This window comes from Gadus morhua, chromosome 14 (genome assembly GCF_902167405.1).
Source record: "Gadus morhua chromosome 14, gadMor3.0, whole genome shotgun sequence".
Classification (NCBI taxonomy): Eukaryota; Metazoa; Chordata; class Actinopteri; order Gadiformes; family Gadidae; genus Gadus; species Gadus morhua.
In genome coordinates this window covers 12,324,782-12,348,701 of record NC_044061.1, presented here as the reverse complement: position 1 = coordinate 12,348,701, position 23,920 = coordinate 12,324,782, and the positions used below count along the sequence as shown (strand labels likewise).

The following is a 23,920-nucleotide window of genomic DNA, read 5'->3' as shown; positions in this document are numbered from 1 at the left end:
TCTTCAGAGAACATGCGTCTACAGCAGAACGCAACAGATCTGCAGCGAGCTCCATAACAGTATTTGTCAGCAGGAGTTAATAATTTATTAGCAATGCTGGGGGGGCTGCGGTGGGCCAGCTAGAGAGCGCCTACTACAACCCTCACCGCCCCGCCCCGCCCCCCAGCCCCTGACAAGCCCTATACAATACCACCACATATTATTGAAGGGGAAATGGAGGAGTGCTGCCATGTTTCTCTCCAAATACATGAACTGCAAGTGTATTATATTTTTCATTGGAGCAAATAGTGGCTCAAGCTGAAGGGTCTAGGATGTACGGCGTACATAGATAAGATAGCATTTTGATGAAGAGGGGATCATCACATTGCCTTATTTTTCCCCTCTAGGGGCAATTCAAGTGATGACAAATGATAGACAGTTGTTTGTGTGCGTGGCCACGTATGTGTGTTTGTGTTTTTGTGCATGTGAGTGAATGTGTGTGTTTGTTTGTGCTTCAAATGTTATCCCGAATCCCTTATTCAATAATAATGCCGTTGCACCACAACGATGCAAGAGAACGTTTGAGCAGGGAAACAACTGTGTTTACATTCTTTAGTACACTGTGTATATTCTTACACCGTGGCAAATCTTTGATCCATATTCATAATTTCATCTGACTGTGTGAAATATGAGTACAAAATAGTCTCTCTGCACACGTAGCGATGGGGAGACGTAAAAAATAGGAAGGGGCCGCCCATAAAACCTTGGCAAGCCGCTCTCTCTCATGCTTGATTACTCCATAACAATGGACAGCTAACAAACAAAACTAATCAATAAGTGCATGAAATGCTGCCTTCCTGCCTGTTTCCTCAAAGCCAAAGCCCCAGTGGCGTTGCCGACTAGACGCAAGGGAGGAGGGAGGAGGGGAAGGGGGGAGAGAGGGGGGGTCCCACAGAGAGAGAGAGAGAGAGAGAGAGAGAGAGAGAGAGAGAGAGAGAGAGAGAGAGAGAGAGAGAGAGAGAGAGAGAGAGAGAGAGAGAGAGGTTCCAATAGAGAGAGAGATGGACAGAGAGAGAAAGAAAGAGAGAGTGTTCCGGCCTATATATAGCGGACAATATTGCACACATTTAGGGATTAGGAGTTCTCTGAGCCCCGGCTCATATGGCCCGGAATGCTTTGAGTCATGAATTGTTCCAGACGATCGTGTTTCAACATCACGCAACAACCTCTGTTTAATTGGTGAGCGGTGTTGTGCACGGCCCGTCCGCGGAGAGGTCCCATGACCGCCAGGCCGAGTGTCTGCCGCTATCTTCTTTCCTTCTTGCGTCGTAAAGACCCCCTGACTCCAGCCCCCCAACCCCCCAGCCACACCCCCCCCCCCCTCCTGCCCCTGCCTCCCTTGCACGGGTAACCTTTTATATACAATGGTGATCGGCCAGCCGCACGTCATCACCCACACCCCGATGCTTGACTCCTCCCCCTGCCCGCCCGCTTGTCTGTGTATGTGTCTCTGTGTGTGTGTGTGTTTGTGTGTATGTGTGTGTGAGTACGTGTGTGTGTATGTGTTTGCGTGTGTGATTCCCAAGACCTCTCCCCTCTGTGCTATGATCCTATGTCCCTACAAGGGGAGCATTTTAGACACCTTCCCACATGTGCTCAGCCCAATCAAGAGGACTTAAGCCTAATTCAATAACGGATAGAAATAACATGTTGGCCATCGCAAAGACAAGCCCAGCAGTGGCTTGCACCAATGCACACACATGTCCACCAAACAATATGTTTTATGTGTGTGTCGATATGTGTTGATATCTCTAAACCATTCAATTTTAAATTGATATATGTGGATGAAATAACACCCTGAGATACTGTTAAAATAACTCAAACTAATATATATACATAATACATAGATATTATAATGTTATTAGTGCAAATAATCAGTAAGTATCTAAATGTGATAGAAATATCATAAAGAAACCTGTGGATTATGGGGTTTTATCGTCTCTGCCTTGGGTGTATGCATTAGCTCAAATGGCTGCATGTGTGTCTGTTTGTGTGTGTGTGTGTGTGTGTGTGTGTGTGTGTGTGTGTGTGTGTGTGTGTGTGTGTGTGTGTGTGTGTGTGTGTGTGTGTGTGTGTGTGTGTGTGTGTGTGTGTATGTGTGAGAGTGAGAGAGAGAAAGAGCGAGAGAGCTAGAGAGAGCAGAAGCCACTCTGTATTTCTCCTCAGGGGTTCCTCCTGTTCTAACAGGTGCCATGGTAGGGTTCCTCTGGGTTCTTCACCTGCCATAATGAGATATTACTACCTGACAGCTCCCAGCTGGATGGGAATTGACATGCTATTCACCATTTAGCACAATTAAATTATCACCCTCCATTGTGATGCCGTGCCATGCTGTGCCACGTTTCTGGATACCTAATACGCTTGTATCAGAGGCAGTATATCACAGTTGTTACTCTGTCTTTTAATGCTCTCTCTCTCTCTCTCTCTCTCTCTCTCTCTCTCTCTCTCTCTCTCTCTCTCTCTCTCTCTCTCTCTCTCTCTCTCTCTCTCCCTTATGCTCTCTCTAATCATATTTATGTCTCTATTCTTCACTCAGCTCCCCATACATAAATAGGAAATACTTAAACAAAATACAAATACAAACAATATACAAAGGGCTCAAAGGTACAAAGGTACCCTGCAGTACACCAACAGCTACTTCGTTTTAATGGATGTCACTGGCATGGTTTTTCCATCATTGTTGACCTTACAAGTAAATTCAATTAATGCCTGGATGTCACCCACTCCTCAGTCTCTGTATCCACCCTGTGTGATCTCGTACTAACTATAACAATTACCCACGTTAAAACCCCCCTCCCCCGACTCAGGACAAATTATGCAAGCCGTCTGAGGTGCACACTTTACATATTGAGCAGGGCATTGATAATTGCTTTGCAGGGTGAATAATTTCTGATAATATTCTTTTAGAGGAACTTCTTCACATCTCTCGTGTAACACTTGTGCGGCTGCATGAACCCAAATTTATAATCGCCGTGGGTGAACTGAGCAAGCCGGCGTGAACAAAAAAAACGGGTGTGCTCGTGGCCATGGCGAGTGGTTTCATACGGCGGTTTGGCGCATACCACTGAACAATCGAAACTCTGAGAGTCAGAGTGCACAAGCGGCCCGTCCTCAGCGATGTGGTGACAAAGCAGTGGCTATGAATGCGTTGACTGCCGGCGCATTTGACAAACGCTGCCATCGCGGCGACTGTGAATTCCACTGTAGTGGGACGGCCTGGTGTCCCCTGGCCATGGCAGGCAGAGACGGATGCAGGTGTCATTGTGTGTACAGTATCTGTCTGCTCACACTCTCAATCTTAGAGCTTCCTCTCGCTCCCTTTCCTCCTTCTCTGCACCCATGCAGAAACACACTAGAGCCAGAGGCACGCATGCACGCGCACACATACCACATTCACGCACACAAGCACGCACAAACTCTCTCACAAAACTGCTCTCACGCGTTTACTTTTTCAGTCTGACTTTTCAGGCTGACTTTTCACTTTGTGCTTGCTGATTCTGAAAAAAACTAAACAGAGGTCCCAAGACAGCAACAGGTCTAGGCTCAGTTCAACTTAAGCTTTGCTCTTAGACAGCAAGGCTGCCCAACTCCCCCGAGGTGAGGAGAGGTTGCAAAACAAGAACATGTACCACCTCATTTTCCTCTAGCCTGCACGCGCTCCCTAGAACTTCTAGGGGATGGAGATCAGGTTCCGCTGCTGTTTTGGCAATTAGGCAAACATTGCAACGAGACAAGCCATCGAGCAACACAAATAATTTGTTTAGCGACAGAGAAGCTTTGTGGCTGGCCTTCTGGTTGACAGTAAGTTATGAGCCCTTTGTGAGCACAGGGGAAGAAAAACAGGGCTTGGAATTTGGAAGGAACCTAATAATGCAGAATTCTCCTGTCCGTTGAACCTGATTTTCTTTCCTTTTTTTGATTTCAGGGAAACAATCGAGCATTGTTGAATGAAAAGAAAAAAAGCAACAGTGACAGATGAAATATAGAGGGGGCCCCCCTTTTGGAACATGGCTAACAAAGCCCCATTCAGGCAAGGTCCATTCTGTCATTTATAAAGATAACTTGAGTGCACTTGAGCGTTTACGGCAAAGAGTTTCAGTTCAACAAAAAAGGTGTTAACATCTATCACAGAACTGTGGCGCAGGCCCAGGCTGCCAAAAATAAATAGGAGACACAGCAGAAGTTTCTAGAGGGATGCATAATGCATGCAAAGGACATACAGAAGCCTGAAAGGAAAGCACAAGTTAAAAAGGAAGACATTGAGTGCCCTGGAGAAAAAACAAAATCTTACATTTAGGGCCAAATAATCAAGAACAATGGCTAATTATGGAAGATAATCTTGCGGAGAGCAGGAAAAGCATAGAGTGTTGGTGACAGTGAATGGGTCTCAAGGGGAGGGGGCTTATTGTGTTTGCATGGCAGGAGACTCACGGCTCTCAGTCTTTGGCCTGGGCATCATGAGGTCATTATTGGCAGCTTGCGCGCCCCAAAGTACGCAGGGTTGTTACAACGGCCATGCGTGACATCTGGAATGTGGACACACAGTGGCACCGCACTCTCCGGTGCAGTCCTACTGGCTTTCTTTGTCAGGGTGTAGAAGGCCATCCCTAGCCATGCAATAATCAAATGGGGAAAGCTGTAGCATCTGATGGCAGAGAAAAGCTTTTTTGTTCTCACTCGTGGATATAGGGAAATTATTACCTTCAAATTGTTGTCGTTTTAGCAGCTCTATTGTAATACAGCACTGAGCAGGCACCATCCCCCAAACCAAATTCTTAAGTTTCTACATTTTTCACCATTCATTCACCAAAACTCACATGGTTCAAAAATATGTTGCAAAAACGTGACAAAGAAAGATGCCAAAATTACTTTATTATTCTACACATATTCGCCCTTCTGACTAAGGCATGCAATTCTTACTTTAGAAATTACACACACATAAAAATGTGTGTGTGGAATTTCTTTTTGGGGGATTTTTTCTTTCAAAGGTATTCTTTGTGTTTCCTTAGAGTACAAAGAAATAAAAAAGGTATTCTGCTTGCTGTTTGTGCCGTGTGTGTTGAGAAGGAGAAGGCGCAGGGTAAAATTAGAGGGGAAGGAGAGCAGCCACATTTCGCTCAACGCGTCAATCGGAAAATCAGAAAGGGGTAGTTAATTTGCTCCACCCAGATGAGGCCATCTACCAGAGCCATGATGAATAGGGGTCAGACGGACCACACCTCAAAGATTTATGATTAAGCCTTATTATGTTGGGGAACTGACATTGATTGCTGATTTAAACCACTGAAACCAATTCATTTGCCCGCTGTTGAATAGAAAGCATGGTCAACAGTGTGTATCGCTGTGACAGGTTGAATGTAAGGGGAGAGCAAAAGTGAAGGACCAAATGAATGGCTGGCACCCAGCTCTGTTTGGAGGTGGTTAAAAGTTGGCCTGGCTGATTGACAGCTGATACAAAAAGAGAGAGACTAGGGCAAAAAAAAAAAACGAGAGCAGAACCAGAAAACCATGCCATTGATCTGAGTAATTGCCCTGAAATTTAGCTCGCAGAAGACATGTACAAGCTGCTGTTTTAGCAATGCTAAGATGGTTTCATTCACAGCACTGCAATGAGAGAGCCCAGTGTAAATGAATGTGAAACATAGCCCTAATAAAACTCAGAGCTGACAGACATGGTTGAAAGGGGAAAAGAAAAGTGCTGTATTTCCACTCCAGGAGAGCAGGCACTGTAGTGGATTAGACGCTGACTGTAACAGAAAATGTCTAAGCAGTCCATTGCTAACCATGTGTCCGACCACTCAGGCTCTGTTTCAGATCGCTTCCGCAGTCTGGTGATTCCTCCCTGAAAAAATGAAAAAGATAGCAAAGCCTGTCCGTCAAAATGAAAGTCTAACCGTCAGTTTACACCTCATGCAAACTGTTGCCCAAACAAAAACGGGCAGTGGTTGGTACCACACGACAGTTTGTATTCCCCTTGTAAGAACTGTGATGATATTTTCATTGTCCTGCTGCATGTCGTCCCTCTAAATGTGGTTGTGTGGATTAGCTCATGTTTACAAATACAGTTTCACCTCAATGTGTGTATCCATCATGTGTTTACCGTCTGCTTCCAAATACATTTGTCTACGACAGCGTCTTAGCAGTGAAATCATGAGCTACATTGCTTTGTTTAAAAACAAAAGTAAAGAAAAAAAAAGGAAGAAGAAAAGAAAGAAGGAAAGAAAGAAAGAAGGGACAGGAGTGTGCGGCCAGGTTTGTGTCTGTGTCTGGCTGGGGGCCAGGGGTCTCTGGTTCCCAGGCAGCCTATGCCCGGCTCTGTTGTGGTTTTCTGCACCACAGTCATTACGCTCAGCCTCAGCCCAGCACGGCGCTACGCTACCGCGCGCCTCGCTCCCTGGAACCACCAGGAAATAATCTGGTCATCTCAAACTACTCCTATATATCAACCAGGGCCTCCCTGGCACAAAGAGACCCATTCTATCCCAAAATAACATTTATGACAATCCTTTTTTCAGCTGAATAATGGCGGCCATCATAAACATATTAAACAAAAATGTTCCCTTTTAAATCAGACATTAAAAGCCGTAGAGTAACAATGGTTTATGCCTAGGAATCGCAGTGTTAATATCTTTCATAAATAATGTATTCCTGTGTGCACAAAACCTTTGAAATGAGCCGTGTATTGAAAAACTGCTTAAATGTGTACAAACACATCCTTATAGTTAAGTGTCAAAACAGATGCAACCACCCAAGGGGCCAAACACCCATGTGCAGGCATTGTGCAACAAACAGAATCCACAAACAGTGCTCTGGAAACTGTTCATCTGTCTGCCTCAAACACATTTTAACTGAACAAAGAAAAACAGAACAAGAAGACAAATAGTGGGTGAAGGCTAGACAAATATTTGCCGGCATGATAGGGATTGTGGCTCAGCGACATGAGAGGGTGAGGGCCCGCCCCTCCCCCCCTCCCCCCCTCCCCCCCTCCCCCCCCGTTGCTTGGACTTCAGCCCCCTTTCTGTACTGTCCTCCCAGGCTGGACAACATGTGAACTCCGGGAGAGCTGGTGGGAGCAGATGTGGCGTTTCACAGCCAGGCCACCGTCTAACCAACACACACTCCAAACAATAGCTGGGACTCAACAGTCATAACAGTTGATTTAAAGTAGCATGAGTGACTGAGTACCACAGACCAAGGCTCATTGGTCAAACGTCAAGCGCCATAACGGAGAGCCAGTGCAGCACCTGTCGAGGAGTTCTTTCTTATGTATATTGATGCTTAGATGCAAGTCCCGGCGCTCCAGAGTGATCCGGTCAGTAAACCCATTACATTACTTCAGACTAACTCCTCGGACTGCTGTCGAGCCAACCATGGGTATAAACATACACCATCCTATCAACCCTGATTACATGCAGGGAACAGTTGCGACGGGGAAACGTGTCAAGCCATAGTGCCGTTAACTACACTGCCGGGGAATCACACACCCGCTCACTCTGCCTCGGTCCACAGACAGACAGAGGTGTCCTTCCCATGAAAACAGGCTTCAACTGGAGGACACATAAGCCATGACGTTACTGTTGCTTTTGTCTCAATGTAATTTACAAGCAAGTCAACGCATTGGAATCTAGCAGCTAGAATACAAGTTCATAAATAAAAACAGTGTTTCAATTACCAAACTCTACACCCTAGATGTTTATAGACTGAACGCGCGCTAGCTGTAACTGTAATCCGAGGTTATTTAGATGATGCAATCCAAAACACAGGAAAACAGGGAAACAGAACGTAAAGAAGCAGCTCATGCTGCTCTTATGCCGAGTGCAATTACATATGACTGCAATTTGAGGATTCATTTCAATGTGGTGTTATATTAAAAAACGAACTACTATAAACTCCCCTGGTCTTTGGCAGTTGGCTCTATATATGTGTCTGTGTTTGTGTGTTGTCGCCGAGGGTGTGTGCGTGCAGGCTGGGGGAAGCGTGTGTGGGGGCTGAGGAGTTGGGACAGTCAATAACCTCCGTGCTTGGCGCAGCAGAGTGGCAGCCCAGCACCACGCCGGGATATCGGCTATAAATGGCAACTGCATCACTTCACTAAAAATACAACTCCCTTCCTTCTTTTCCCTCCATTCTCAATTGTGTCTCGGATTGGGCCAAATTGGGCCCAAAATACCCTCTCCACGTCAAGGGCAATAAGTACAAACGATGTAAACAAAGAGGCTAATGATGGCCGCAGGTAAAGCCATCCGGGTGTACATGTCAAGGAATGGCTAACAAATCCAATTTCCTGCATTTCAAGTCAGTGGGTAAAAGCAACACACGCCATACATTGTATTATTTAATTGGCCTTGATGTACCGTTTTCCCCTGGCACTGGAAAAATAACTTTTCAGAATCCTGTACAAATGCTGCCACTCAAAAACATTCAGAATTCCCACATCGCTCTCACAGTGGGCGTGCCTGCGAAGAGCTTCGGTCTCTTCCATGAAGCCCTCTGGGGGATTGCATCATGGGACAGGGTGTGAGACTATGGTAGCAACATAGGGTAACATGGGGGGAAATACCTCATGTTGAATGATTCATAAACACCCTGCACATCGGCCAGTTTGTCAACCAGCAGGGACTGCCCGGTTCTGGTTGCTATGGTGGAGCTGGCTGTGCCCATTGCCAAAGCCTCATACACACACACACACACACACACACACACACACACACACACACACACACACACACACACACACACACACACACACACACACGCACACACACACACACACACACACACACACACACTTACACACACATGCTCAGACATGCACACGCGCACACACACACACACACATACAAGCGCTCACACAAACACACACTCACAGACACACAAGCGCACACATAAACACACTCACACACACACGCTCACACTCATAACCACACACACACACACACACACACTCACCCTACAAACACCACACACTGGACTGAGTTCTGTGAACAAGCTAAGGAGAGGTTAAGGAGAATTATGTCTCAGCCACACCACACGTGCACATACAAAGAGCACAAACACAGATTATAGAGCAGTGTGTAGTTATCGTGTTTTAATTGAGTCTCAGCCATTGCGGTGTCTGTTATCCCTGAGTGGGAGCATACATTGGCCCTCTCATTATCGAGCTGGCTCTTTATCAGGGGTGCTTGTTTGATACAGTTAGAGTTAATTCGTTAAGACTCACACACCCAGAGTAAGCACCGATCTGCATATCCAATAACTTCCGTAATTATGTGCACAATTCATCAGATGGGATGTGATTGCAGGGGGAAGAGAGTAATAGAGAAGAGCATCGAGGTCTGATTCCTTGAAGACAGAAGTCTAATCACAATGCTAACATGATAATTGAATTGTAAATTGAAAGGCTTAGCTCTTGGGGAAATGATAGGAGCGCTGGAGTGCTGAGGGGAGGCCCACCATTGAGACCCTACATACTGAGAAAAACATGGCACATTCCCTCATAGAAACATGAGGAAATGTTTAATGAGATCCATGACATCAACATGCTTATCAGATCTGTGATTGTCACAAATTCATTTAAACAACATGATTATATCATCGTCATTGACAATGATATATCCTTACTTTAGGATTCTGAAAACCTACGATACATTTTAAGTTTCTAAATAGATAGGTGCACTGTGAACTCAGGTCCTGGAGGGACTGTGTCACACTAAGTTATTGCTATCTCACCCGCCAGTGCCTGTTTTTGCCTCGGCAGACTATGTTACACTGTGTTCAAACGAGGTGGGGGAAAAATGTTTTTTGCCAAAAGGCTGTCATAAATGCTAAAAGAATAACCAAGAAAAGACACTGCGGATAATTTGTTAGTATTACATATAACATTTGAATTGAAGAAAATGGGCACTACAAAACAATTTTGCTTAACAAACTGTGCCAACAGCATGAGTTATAGAGACCTTTTTTTCAGATACAGTCTTAGAACCTGACACTTTTACACACCAGAATCAACTCCTAGAATCATCCTAGTCTCACACTGAGTCTGATCCATTCTCTTCTTCGCACCTTCTGCTATCTATCCCCATCACAGGATTCCTATTCAGCTGTCTGTAACTATTAATTAGTTATGCCACAATCATTAACCTGTGCTGCTGTTCCGTTGGCCTGGGCCATAACTTAGCTTAACAGACATATTGCTGCTGTAATAAGGGACATAAAATCAAAAGAGAAACACTGCACTGCCGTAGATCATCGTAGCCCTGCAAAGCCTCTTAGGCACAGCATCAGAGTTTAAACATGACCTAAATGTAGGAACACCATGATGTTTCGTCTTGTTGGTGTCCAAATCCACTGTATTGGGCAATGAGCTGCATCAGAAATCTCTTGTTTGATGCAGTATTTCATTGAAATGGATGAGAAATAACTGCACAAATATACTATGAAGATTAAAAGGTAAGGCCTAGTTTTATCCACCCGTGTATCTTGACTGAAGCCAATGCCAGTGTATTTACGCTCATGTCTCAGTAAAACAGAAGCAAGCGGCAGTCTAAGCAGCTCCGAGCAGCTCCTAATTGGCAGGTTATTCTCCTTCCAAACCTCTGTTTATTTAGCTAGCAGAGGAGCAAGTATGTTACCCCGGCTGTGCTTCTCCCCCTTGGTACGTCTAAAATGGCTGAACCACAGGTTTTGTGTTTGAAGCAGACAAATGGAGGCAAGAACAAATGAAAAGGGGGAAAAAAAAGCATGGTTGACCTTTACTGTCCTTGGATTACACGTTGACTTTTTTCTCTCCACTATCCCCCAGTGATCTCGCCTAACAACTCCTTACCAAAGAGCCTATTAGGCCTGGATCCCACTTTGTTGTTAAGAAAGGGTCTTGTCCTTTCAGAGCACTCTCTTTTCTTGCCATCCATTTTTTCAAGCCTAGGTGGTGGAAGAACACAAGCTCATTGTTCCCTCGCAGATGGAAGTTGGAGTTACTACGGTAACAGCTCTAATCCCTCCATTTACCACTTTTCTTCATATTGTTGGTCTATCGAGTGCTACCTTTTAAGTTGCAGCAACTGCTCTAACTCACTTTGAATTAGCTATTATTTTATTTGCCAAAAGACAACATGATGAATAAATCGAAATTTGCGAAATAATGACGTGCTGCGGGCAACCATGTCTTTTCTCCTGAGGCCTGCTTCAAGAATAACAATAATGAGCCCATTATTGAGGATCACACTTTAAAATGCCTGCCCTGCCACCAAAACAGAGGGCATAATTGTTCTGGTGTTTTCCATACAATCAACAACCCATTGTTGGTGACTTGAGAACTAAGGGAGCAAAGAATGGATGCCATAATGATTGCTCTGTATTGCCATGAAGACCTTGCACAAAATCATCTGCTGCAGAAGAGCCCTGACAGACTACTGATTTGTTTGAAAAGGACTGTGGATGAAGACAACTGTCTGGCTTTTGAGAAAAATGTGCTTTCTCCTCTTTTGTCTCTCTTGCCGCTTAAATAGCCCCCAAGCCGCATTAGAGAGGAGTCTTTTATACGCTGAAAGGCTGGGAGTCACACAGGCTCATGTGAAGGGGCCACAGAGTTGCTGCAAAAAAGAGACATTTACATAACCTTCATCTATCTCCGGCTGCATTTAGCACGTTACAAGGTGAAAGTATGTGTGCCTGTGATTGTTTTTAATCATTCGACAGACCACAACCATTGCGCCCATAGAGGATATATTCATTTATTTTCTGTTATAACGCTGCTACCATCGATACATTAGATACAAATTTGGATGTTTATTTTAGAGAACTGAGCTTTATCTAAGATGTCAGGGCGATTTGATTAGATTACAGAATATCCATGGAATTAGGGTTATTGCATTAGCTATGAAGCCCGGGACGTGAACAATCCCATCCAGAATATAATATGCGGACAACTGGTGGAATAAGATCGAATGCTAAAGAGGAGAAGGTTCCTGGTCTAAACCTGGTGCAGTGGGGTTGTCTACATGTGGCGCTGTACCTATGAACTGTGTGCTATTGTAAGGTAGTAGAAGAGCAGAGGATGGGAGGGGGGGGGGATTGCTAAGTGGGCCCCTTAGCCTAGTCAACCTTCAGTGGTTTCATTTATCTTCATCTTGTTAGGCTAAATTAATTAACAATCTCAATGTTGTACACTTTCTCCTTTCATTACATCAAATAATGGCAGCAATGTAGGAGGAGGTGCTGTCCACTGGGATTAGACAGACACTGCTAGAGACGTCTCTCTCTCTCCTTCCCCATCTCTCTCTCTCTCTCTCTCTCTCTCTCTCTCTCTCTCTCTCTCTCTCTCTCTCTCTCTCTCTCTCTCTCTCTCCTCCCCCCTCTCTCTCTCTCTCTCTCTCTCTCTCTCTCTCTCTCTCTCTCTCTCTCTCTCTCTCTCTCTCTCTCTCTCTCTCTCTCTCTCCTCCCCTCTCTCTCTCTCTCTCTCTCTCTCTCTCTCTCTCTCTCTCTCTCTCTCTCTCTCTCTCTCTCTCTCTCTCTCTCTCTCTCTCTCTCTCTCTCTCCTTCTGTCACCCTACACTCTACATTCTTGTTGAATCAAAACTATAGGCTAATAATTATATGACAAAAGCCAAACAGTTTGAGGTGAGCATATTTGTATAAAGGCTCTGCTGAAATACAATTTGCCTACTTTAGAATTCAGAAAACACTCTGCTACAGTTAGGAATATATTGCTTGTCATGAACTGGAAGTCCCAAACAGCTCAGTCACTTCATATCAGGATTCAGTGCGTAAATAATGAGCCCACCTGGTTCATTCTCCCTCTGAGGAGCTTGATGTCTTTCTCACAATGACTATGACCGAGTCATTTTAAATTATTCACATTTCTCAAAACTTTGAGAGTATCACTTCTCCAACTTGCCAGCAAAGTGTGTGTGTGTGTGTATGTGTATGTGTATGTGTATGTGTGTGTGTGTGTGTGTGTGTGTGTGTGTGTGTGTGTGTATGCGTGTGCGTGTGCTTGTGCGTGTGTGTGTGTGTGTGTGTGTGTGTGTGTGTGTGTGTGTGTGTGTGTGACTCAAAACCATAACGGCTGCTTTTTTTTTTTTTTTTTGAAGAAGTTAAGTCCCGTTAGCTGAACACCATAATACTCATCCTGGATTAACATGATAACATGTGCCTTTTGAGAGCTACACAAAAATACATGTAACAATTAAAACACAAGCTTGACTTCATGTCATACGTCACTGCCATGGCACTAAAATAACTCCTTTTGACCCAATTCAACTTATTTTTCTCTTCTGTTTTTTCTGCCACCAAGTCTACTCGCCCTATCCATCCATCATCCATGTATCAACATCTTGTTGCTATTGTCTCTGTTTTTAACCACACTTGTCCCCCCACCCCCACCACCACCGTATCTTCACCAGGCCCTCCCTAAAGGACACCAGACTCAGCCAAGTGGAAAAAGGGCTAACCCTAAAGTAAAGCCTGCCTTTAATCTTCGCCTGATTTTTGAGATGCCCATCCTCCAGTCAGCACTCAGTGCGACAGAACATCATTCAGCTGTCCCTCGTTGCATTGAAACAGACATTGACCGAGGGATGTGGATTAGGAACTGTGTTAAGTCAAGAGTCATCACTATGTTGCCTGTTGTAATGTTGGATATTTTAGGTTGTCTCTTGGTTAATCTTTTCTTGTCTTGTAAGAATACGCAAGAAAAAAAGTAATCATGACATTCTATGCTGCTGTTATGATACACGCATAGGACAATCTCCAGGAAGTAGCATTTGTAAATACAGGTACATGTTTTTCAATGGAGTACCCTACCCAATATAGGACTGCTTCAATCAAATCCAGGAAAATCCTATAAGGTATGGTACAATGCTTAACTAATAGAGCAGGGTTGTATGATACATATATGGATTGGTTTTTTTTAAACACAATTCTTATGAGACATGCCTTTGCTTACCCAAACGTTTTACATGGATCATTAATTGAAAAACGTCAATGTTAAGGTCATGGTCAATTTATTTTTGTTCTATTTGGGATCCCCTGAAATTACCTTATGCAGCGTGCTATTAAGATGACGCAACAGGCTATTTTCTGATTGGGGGTCTTTCCTATTTGTATTAAACTGTCTTTTCTTATTAAAATGCCCCCAACAGTTCAGAGGGGGGGAAAAAAAAACGGGTTAATTTAATCAAATAAGTGACCTTTTGAAAAAGAAATCAAAGCAGATTCATTAGCTTTAGTAAAGTTTGGCTGACAACAGCTTTGAAAGGCAGATGCTGCTGTGGTGGCTTCTAATGAGCAAGGCCTAATTAGGGAGCGATGCTGGAGGTGGCTCCCCAGCTCACACACACACACACACACACAAACACACCAATTGTAAATACACTCATATTGACTTCCTCTTTTTGTGACAGCACACATACTTAATTAGAATCACTGGGTATGGGGTAAAGACAACACCAAAATGGTAATCTCTCTGGTAGGTTTTAATACAAACACAGCACAGGAGGAATTAAGAGCCCACATCCCGGGGCTGGTAGCCCGGCCACGCCCTTAACCCCCACACTCCCCCCATGTAGATAGTCAGTCATCCAGAGCAGACAGAGAAGTAGATGTTAGACAAAGGCATGCAGGGACGAGACGCAAAATAAGCAAGATACTGGACTAAGCTGTGGAGAGCATAAGCAAACATGAAATATAAGCCTTGATCTGAGCTAGGAGTGAGCCGAGATGCACTCTGAAGCTGACTGTAGGAGTGTAAGCATGCTGCTTGTAACACACACAACAGACAAGGTAGTATCCCCTTCACTTCCGTCTCAACTACACACATGCATGCATGCGCACACACACACACACACACACACACACACACACACACACACACACACACACACACACAGACACACACACACACACACACACACACACACACATACACACGCAGAGACACACACACACACACACACACACACACACACACACACACACACACACACACACACAGAGACACACACACACACAGACAGACACACAGGAGAAGCTCTGAATAAACGATGGGGGTGTCGGCTACTGTTGGTAACCGGCCCTGTGGTTCCATCCCCTGTCCTACCCGACCCTTGATCCGATAGGGGACAACAGAAAGGAAACTAACCTCAGTAAATAGCTGCTACGAAGAAAGCCCTCCATGTCAGCGCGTGGGGTTCTGCGGCAGGAGAGATACACAGAATAACCGTTTAAACTACGGTGACATTGTCAGAAGGAGAGAGATAAAGAAGAGGCTAAGACGGAAAAGCATGGAAGTAAGAGAGCAGTAAAAGTAAGAACGAGAATAATGTAGAACGTACGCTCGGGCTTGTCTCTAATTAAAGCGGTGCCAGCACACAAGAACAGAATCTTTCCTTTTTATTTATTTTTTCATGAAACTGACATCATTAATTATACCTCTCCCCATCCAGGGAGTGGATTTGCATACAACGTTGGTTTGAATTGAGAGGTTAATGATATGTCTGCATTAAATAAACTCTTTCTACGGATCTCCATATAGCCTTCCTCCAGCGCCGTGCACAACAATATCTGTATGTTTGTGGCCACAGAAGCCAGGGCAGCAGCCCTAGTCTGCTCAGATTAGGTCCTACGGTGGTCCAGCTGCAACCCATGTGTGGCAAGGGAAATGTGGCTTCTGGGAGCCCAGCCACAAGGGACTCGAGCTGGGACGGGGAGGGCCAATCAGGCAGAGGGATGTGGTCATGATGTCATCACTTGCAGGGGTCGTTCAGAAGCCTCACCCTCAATTTATGTTAGTGGAGGCACATGGGTAAAAATGATTTCCAACAGGTTTCCATTAGCCTGTTATTAGTCTGTAGATATACGCAGTTATGTTGTTGAAAACGAGCTAGGAATTGATTTGGTGCTGCTCTTCCGCTACCATCTTCAGTGTTTCGAAGTAAGGCTTCACAATCTAGCATGAGATGTGTTTTGATTATGGTCAATAGACGTGATTTCTGGGAAATTATATCAACGCAAAATTACAGTGTATTGGCAGAAAGTGTTATCATATTGTATATTTTTAAGTGTTACAAAATGCATCTTTTTGTAAAATGTGCAATGCTATAGGAAGAGAAAAAAAACAGCAGCAGGATCATTCTCCTGAAGGTATAAAACCCAAGATGACATCATGCGACAACAGAGTCCTTCCTGAACACCTTTCATTCGGGTGACATGAGCAATTTGGCATTTTCTGTGTGTTCTCCACTGGCTCTTGAGACAAAGCCCGCGAGAGAATGAATAGAATGAGGCCGGCCCAAGGACACTGTGCCTTTCAGACTGGCCCGCGTTTAGTCAGGCAATGGAACCACAGGGCCCAGAGGGCTCGCCTGAGACTTTTCTCACAATAAAGTGTCTTGGGGAGGGGGGGGGGGGGGGTAGCGGAGGGGGGAGGGCCGCTATGGGGCTCTCCCCCACCCCCCCCCCCCCCCCACCACTCAGGAGAGCCCAGTGCACAGAACGCCATCAGCACCAGCGCAGCACAGCACAGTGCCGGTGACAACGTGCGAAAACCACCGTCAAACAGCGCACGGCATAGTGCCCCGCAAATAAAGCCTGGTGCCTCCATTCTCCGAGTGTGAAAAGCATATACAAACACTGCGGCAGGCAGACACGCACACACACACACACACACACACACACACACACACACACACACACACACACACACACACACACACGTAGATTAAATGCAGAAGCACACATCGATGCACGCACATCTCAAAATGAAAAAAAAAAAGAAATGTCTACGGGCTTGGCCTGATGCTAGCTAATTACATGATGGCATTTGAGGCAGAACCTCCAACGTTGCAGGGTAACGAAGGGGACAGAAACACTAGAAGACACCCAGAGGATTTGGTAGAATCACAGAAGCACACCAGTTTAAGGGAAGGAAGTGAGTCAGTCTCTATTTCGATCTTTGTTTATGTTCTGAAACCTCTCTATCAGTCCTTCGTATATCTGCCATTTACGTCTCTCGCTCTTTCTTTTTTTTCTTTCTATTTTCCTTCTGTGCCAGTGTTTCCTCAGCTGGACCTGCTGTCTTGTGGTCATGGAGACAACTGAAGTTAGCCTATGGAAGCAGAGGTGCGGTTTGGAGACCAAACTCAGGAAAAAGTGACTGAGCCGCATTGTAGTTGCTCTTCTGTACGCATCTAAAAAAGAAAAAAGGAAAAAAAGAAAAAAAGGCGAGCATGGGTTTTTAAATTAAGACCAGGCCACAATCCAAGGGCAGTGTTTTTGGTGAAGGAGGAGAGACATCAATGTTAAAAGACACAGAGCTGGCCCAGGATTGGTCAGAACAGCACGGCAGCCCTTGCGAAGAACGTGCCTCTGCCAAAAAAGCGCTCGCTCTGCCTAACCAAGCCCTCTTCACCATCTGCAACAAATGAGCTTTATTAAAGCTGTACCATATGGACAACAAGCTAGCCATTAACACTGCCTCAGCGCATCCCCTTAACCTAGTGCACGTTTTGGACTTCCAGTCAGGTTGACTGCTGATTTAATGTGCTAGCGGCAGCCATGCGGGTCTTGGCATGAGGCATTCATCTGTGCCTCCACTCCCAGAGAACAGATCGCAAGACACGACACACGGCCTTGTGTTATTCTAAGTTGAAACACCAAATATCACTTTTTCTAACATTTCAAACAGGCCCTGGGGTAAGCGATAGATGGACAAGACCAATCAGGCGATTAAGTCTCCAAAGCAGAAACGCAAAGCTCAAAACCTGTGTGCCTAAGCTGTGGAGCTTCCCCAGCAGTGGTCTGACGAGTGGTTTTGTTTCTCACTTCTTCCACAATGATGGAGAGAGCAATTGTATCCTCTGCATGGAGCCAAGATGGCAGTGATTAACCCTGTGGGGTGTGGAGGAGGGGGGGAGAGAAGGACTTTAATCCCTGTAGGCCGGGCGGCCATGTTGACGCCTCTCCACTCTCATGAGTCATGGGGGCACCCACCCACTGCTCACAAAGGCCTGCTCTCTTCTCCACGACCATGACCACAAGGGTTACGATGAGCCACGATGAGCCTACATGTGCTCTGATCCAGACACAAAACATCCACAAATGATGCCACAGGCACACAACAATCATTTCTGTAAAGTAAAGACAAAAACTTGCAGGCCAATAATCAACAGGCCAATCATCATTTTCTAATACGGCAACATGGACAAATAAAATAAAGCTTTTGAACTTTGATCTTCTAAAAATCATTACAATTTTGTCGCTTCAGTGGAACAAATTTTGTAATTTCATGAATCTGAATCTTTATAGTACTTAGGACTAACTAAAGGCTCCTATTTGGAAAATGGTTATGTGTCACTCTTTGTGGTAAGAAATAAATAATCATTTTCTAACGTTGTTTTCTATAACTGCATCATTTCCAGGAGCCTCTTTGTTTTCATTTACTAGCCAAATTAAAGGCATTTGTTAGGAAAAGATAGAATATTTGCTTATGCACGTCGCCCAAAAAAGTGCCTGCGACTGAATTACAGTTGGATAATTGTCTTTGATCAATTTAATAGGGATTTATGCGTCACATGCTGCTGTCAAAGATACGTTTATCCATACAGAAATCTTAACATGTCCATTAGGCTGTGTGGCTGGACAAATGCCTATTCAAGTACACATTTTAAAGTACTGGTGCAAATCATTATGTCTTTTAAATATATCACTTTACTGGCTGTAGCCGTAAGGTGTACCACAACAAGTGCTCACCCTCGGACACATGCCACTTTGTTGCTTCCCTATGCAGATTTCCAGTGATGTGGTAGAGACTAGCTGATGACAGTGTAATTAAATAGGATTCTGGGAGCTCCCAGTGGTACAGAAAACATGTGTGAAAGGTACCATTAGAATAAGAGAAGAGAGATCCAGGGAAAAATACTGTCCAAGCTATTCCCATATCCCTCCCACCACCTCAACACAAATCACACACACACACACACACACACACACACACACACACGCACACACGCACACACACACACACACACACACACCTTAACTAGTGGCAACAGTGAGCCTTCAGCCCTTCCCCATATCCAAACACACGCACACTTCCACACACACACACACACACACACACACAAACACACACATGTCACGTCAGAGCTGCCAGATAAGTAGTGAATTAATTTGTGTGCGCCACTCCAACATTAGGAAGGTGTGTTGAAAGGTGTCTGCTCATGTTTCAAATTAAACGCACTGCTGGTCAGCATTAGCACCTCGCCACCCGTCGCCAACTGACACTTAGGGGGGGGGGGGGGGGCACCGTTCACACTGGAATAATTAGAACATGTCAGGAAGAATTAATTTCCTCATTTTTCAAAAGGATACACAGAAATTACCATGTTATTATATGACAGGGTCCCTGGGAGGATTGGATTAAATTTGATTTCTTGCGCAGCCCACACAACAAATTAAAGTCATAAATAAGATGGAAAGAAGCAGGGCACAGAGCATATGTTTATGGCAATGAGGGAAGCCAGGGGACCAGAAACAACTATCTTCATTTCATTTGGTGTAAATCGGGCGGACACTGTGTGTCTGAATGACAGTGCTGGCTAATGGCTGCGGATTAGAGGCTCCTTGGTAGGAGCGCAGAGATCTGCCCACTTAGCTATAGGAGCAACATGAGGTGCTCTGGGTACGACACTGGGTCTGTTCCAGGCAGAAGGAGCATCAGAGGTGGCAAATTAGCGCATGTACAAAATTACGCCCAAACTGATCCAATAATTCAATAAATACATAATTGCAGAGATTATACTCATTGGTAAAAAACAGTGATTTGATTTTTTTCATTCATCATTCTTGAACATATGGGCTAGTAATTTCAACCTGGATTTTGAACCCGCATGCTGTTTTGAAGTCATTTGATTTCTGTTATAGCCTTAGAATATGAAGCCATAGTCCAGAGTTAAATTGTATTTGGATCGGACAACGGCCACATTGCTAGTTACTCGGTAACTAAAAACCTGGCAGCAGCATCGTTGGACTATAAAAAACGACACTAGAAATGAGGTCTGTCCTCGACCAAGATTTCACATTGTTGAATCTCAATTGTCAGGCCAGACCCATTGGCTACTGAGCATCGAATCCTTTATCATATATTTTTTCATGTATGCAGCTCAATGATGCCTAATAATTTTACTTTTGTGTGGTAAAAACGCTTGAAAATAATCAATTGGCTTCAGGGTTTCCCACAGCTGTCAATAGGCGCGGATCAAAGGTTAGAATCGTGGAAGATTCGAGGTCACCCCTGCTTGAAATACTATCTACTATCGCTAATGTATAAATCGTTAGGGTAAGAATAGTATGTGCAGATATGTATAAAATTGTCTGCATGTAAAGTGGGCTGCCCACCTACCAAGGCTGGTTTCCTGGTGATATAACATGTGGCATTTAGATGTTTAAGGAATCTAGATTCATAACTGATTCACAAGAATGAAACAGCCCTGTTCCTCAGCCATTCTGTATAAGTTCAAATTCAAAATGTAAAGTCAAATACAAATGCAGCGGTCAATTGCTAGAAATTAAATGCTCATCTTAAACAACTGTGTTTTCTGTCTAAGATTAGACTTGTTAGCATATTATCACATTTGAATAGAGGCTTCCCAGGGAATAGTTTATTCAACTCTGTGGAAACGGGCTGTCATTACAGCCTAGCACTCCCCTGGGCACCACAAACTTTAAATAATTTGCGAATCAATTAACTGGCTACTCTCAACGCAACAGGGATTTCACACTCCAGGGTCACAAAGCATTATCAGCTGAAAGACGATTCATAGCGTTTTGGGAGAAAAGTTCATGGTTGAAATCATTAATTAATTTTACCGGACTTTTAGTTATGCATTACTTTCCGCAGCTGGGGTAGCAAGAAGATTAATGGCATATTATTTGGTGCTGTTTTTTTTTTTTGCCGTATATCGCTTGTAGGTGAGACGCTGTCCTCCCATGCGAGGAGTGTACCTTAAAATGCAGGAAAGCAGCCAAGTCCATATTAGGTTTTTATTCTCTAGCGAATGAAATAAAGCCCATGAAGACATCCCCCCCCCCCCCCCCCCCCCCCAAAAAAAAATGGAAAATCAATCTTATAAATCGCAGAGAATATAGTGCCTAACTTGAAAACATCACAGAACGTGTTCAATTATTTCCCTTTAGGGCCACATATTAAGAAGATTAGGCTATTGTGTTTGAGCAGTCTGTGCAGTAGTAGCCTGATTTATTTCAAATAATTATGCCTTATCGTCCAATTGAAATCTTGCCATCTATTTGTTTCTTTGCTTCATACTCAGAATGGTCATTGCACTAAACGATTAATAAATAATACACATAAACTTTCTAAAGGTTACCATTGGAATTATGCAGTAAAGGGATAAGCATTTATATTTTCACAAAATGGTTCCTTTTCACCGCTCACATCAGGTTTAGCCATCATTGCACAGAGCTGCTGTGTGAAGCCACGGTCCCATCGCTTATTAGACAAATGCCACACACTAACAAAGCGTGCATTTCTCCTTTTCAGACACTCCAACATATCCCCAGGTGTTTCCAAATGGGATCGCAAAAGAGTGATTAAACATGTCCCACGGGTGCACCGCACACAAACAGAATCACTCTCTGCCTCATTTTATGATTAATTAATCATGTAGATTAAAGTTGCACAGGACCTAGATTCATGGTTGACTGTGGTCTGGCTGATGGAACTGCACAGGAGACGGGGATGCTTCTGCTCGGAAGAGGAAGTCAGCTTAGGCAGGAATAAAATGTGAAGGCCGGCCTCAAGGGACCCAAGCCAACGTTGCCTCTTCCAACTAACGCACATCAATGTAGAACGACAACACAAGGAGGGTGATTTCATCGTACCAAAGATGTCAGTGGTAAATAAGTGCCTTTCATCTTCACACAAATACAATGCTCATGGTGAAATCTGAGCAAATAAAAATAAATGGTGGATTTGAGCAGGGAAGAAGTCAACAAGAAAGACCTGAGACATTAGGAGTACAGAAAAAAGACAACAAAGACCAGAACAAAGACACACATGCTTTCAGCTGACACACCATGACCACAGAAGTTCAAAAAATTTAAGTTAAAAGCCATATTCCACAGCTCAATAAGTTTGTTTCATGTCTACGCTTGGAACCATTGTTGACTATTTCTGTTTCATGCTTTCTCTCCTCTGCGGTGCGCAGTATGTTGTTGAGTTGAAAACAGTGCTTTTGAGGCATAAGTGTGCCTCATTGATTAGAGACCTCGAGTTATAGTCATAAAAGCCTGCGAGATGTCAACACCCTGGCTAACGGACATACCTGCTACACAAATACAAAAGATTTTTTTTTCTTTTTTTTTTTTTTCTATTACCTCACTGTTCCCGAAGATCAATTGAGCAATTCATGGCAAACTTTGCAACATTGTTGGACTACGCCGATGGAAGTCCACACAGAACACACAGGTGAATATTCATGAGAGCTGAAGAATGTTAAGGTCATAAATTTAAGAGATAAGAAAATGACAGATCCTTTCATCGACAGCATTATTATCACCTGGTCCTTTCTACTGATATATTCCTGAGCTGACATTTAAAGAGAATATTAATATCACCTTACTAGGTAGGCTTTGTGTGCCTAATATGACCACAGCTATGATCTTTATTAAAGAGATCACAGGAACAGCATCAGAAAATAGGCTGTTGAAGAAAAAGATAGTAGAAGGAATATTCACTGGGCTCTGTTCTGCTTTATAGGCCCAAAACACTGCATTGTAAGACTGCAATATGTTCTAATGAACTTTATCTTTTGCAATTTGTGAAAGGATCTGCAAAGTGACGGCTTGTGAGTATCGCCAAAGATAGATTCTGGCACATCTCCAGAACTCTTTAGAAAAATAGTGGTTTATAATGAAGCACGAAATAACAATAACAAGTGTTGCTCTCAGAAAGGAAGTGAAACGTGTACCAGTTGATGCTAAAGGTGTGATTTCTGTCACTAACCCTACCACATAGTCCTGTGTAATTGTGCATACATTGTGTGACTGATATCCAATTGTCCAGCTCATTGGGTGCAGGTGTTTAATGTGTATGGAAAACACCAGGTGTGAATGACACGTGGCTGAAAAGCAACAACTGAAGAGGCAAATTGATACTTACAAAAACTAAAGGACTCAATCCCCAGCTCCCAGTTATCACTGGTTGGTTGATTTGGAACTTGTGAAATTGACCTGAAACGTAACAACAAAAAGAGAGAAAAAAATACATTTAATTTTGTGAATTTCTATATTAGACTTAATGCAAGAATTTTCTTTAAAATGGTATGAAAGACTTAAAAACAACAATAGAATATAATCAGTAATCAGGAATTAAATAATGAGAATATAAAAGATTATGCAAGATAGAGAAGAGAGCAGTATCAAAAGTATCAAATGTTTGAACAGTCATTCGAGACACTCTGAACAGTCTGAACATTCTCAACAGTCTCAACAGTCTCAACAGTCTATGCTACTTTGCTGAGGACTGTATTTTGGTCCACAGTGCTCTGACCCTCAGGGATTAAGTTAGGCCGTTGTTTAAAATGCACGTCTCTGCTACCTCATTAATCTGTCCCAGCGTCAGTGAATTTCTCTCATAAACATCTTTCATATAAAGTGGTTTGTTTTATTTAATTTTTCGCCTCCCCCCCCCCAACAGTGCTTTCCCTGCTAATGATTTATTTGGTGGCATGCTCTGCTCGTTGCGCCACGTCTCTTGAAGTCCCGCAACCAAGAACAAACATGGAGAAACGGTCGCATGGGCCATTCCGGCGTAGGCTTTTCCAACCCAAATACCACACAATTTTTTTTTCTTCAACAAAGTAGA

The 23,920-nt window shown here is 43.9% G+C and overlaps 1 protein-coding gene across 9 annotated transcripts in view; it reads right to left on the bottom strand.

The window, feature by feature from the left end:
* The window catches only part of sox6 (SRY-box transcription factor 6), a 138,335-nt gene that overhangs the window by 93,304 nt on the left and 21,111 nt on the right, over positions 1-23,920 (bottom strand). For 8 of the 9 annotated variants that reach the window (XM_030376198.1, XM_030376196.1, XM_030376202.1 and 5 more), the window contains exons 3-4: positions 23,216-23,286; positions 15,179-15,229 (exon numbers count right to left, since the gene is read on the bottom strand). In XM_030376198.1, coding sequence (XP_030232058.1) covers positions 15,179-15,213 — 35 coding nt within the window. In that variant the 5' untranslated portion in view covers positions 15,214-15,229; positions 23,216-23,286. The remainder of the gene's footprint in view (positions 1-15,178; positions 15,230-23,215; positions 23,287-23,920) is intronic. The other variant, XM_030376201.1, reaches the window with a different exon arrangement.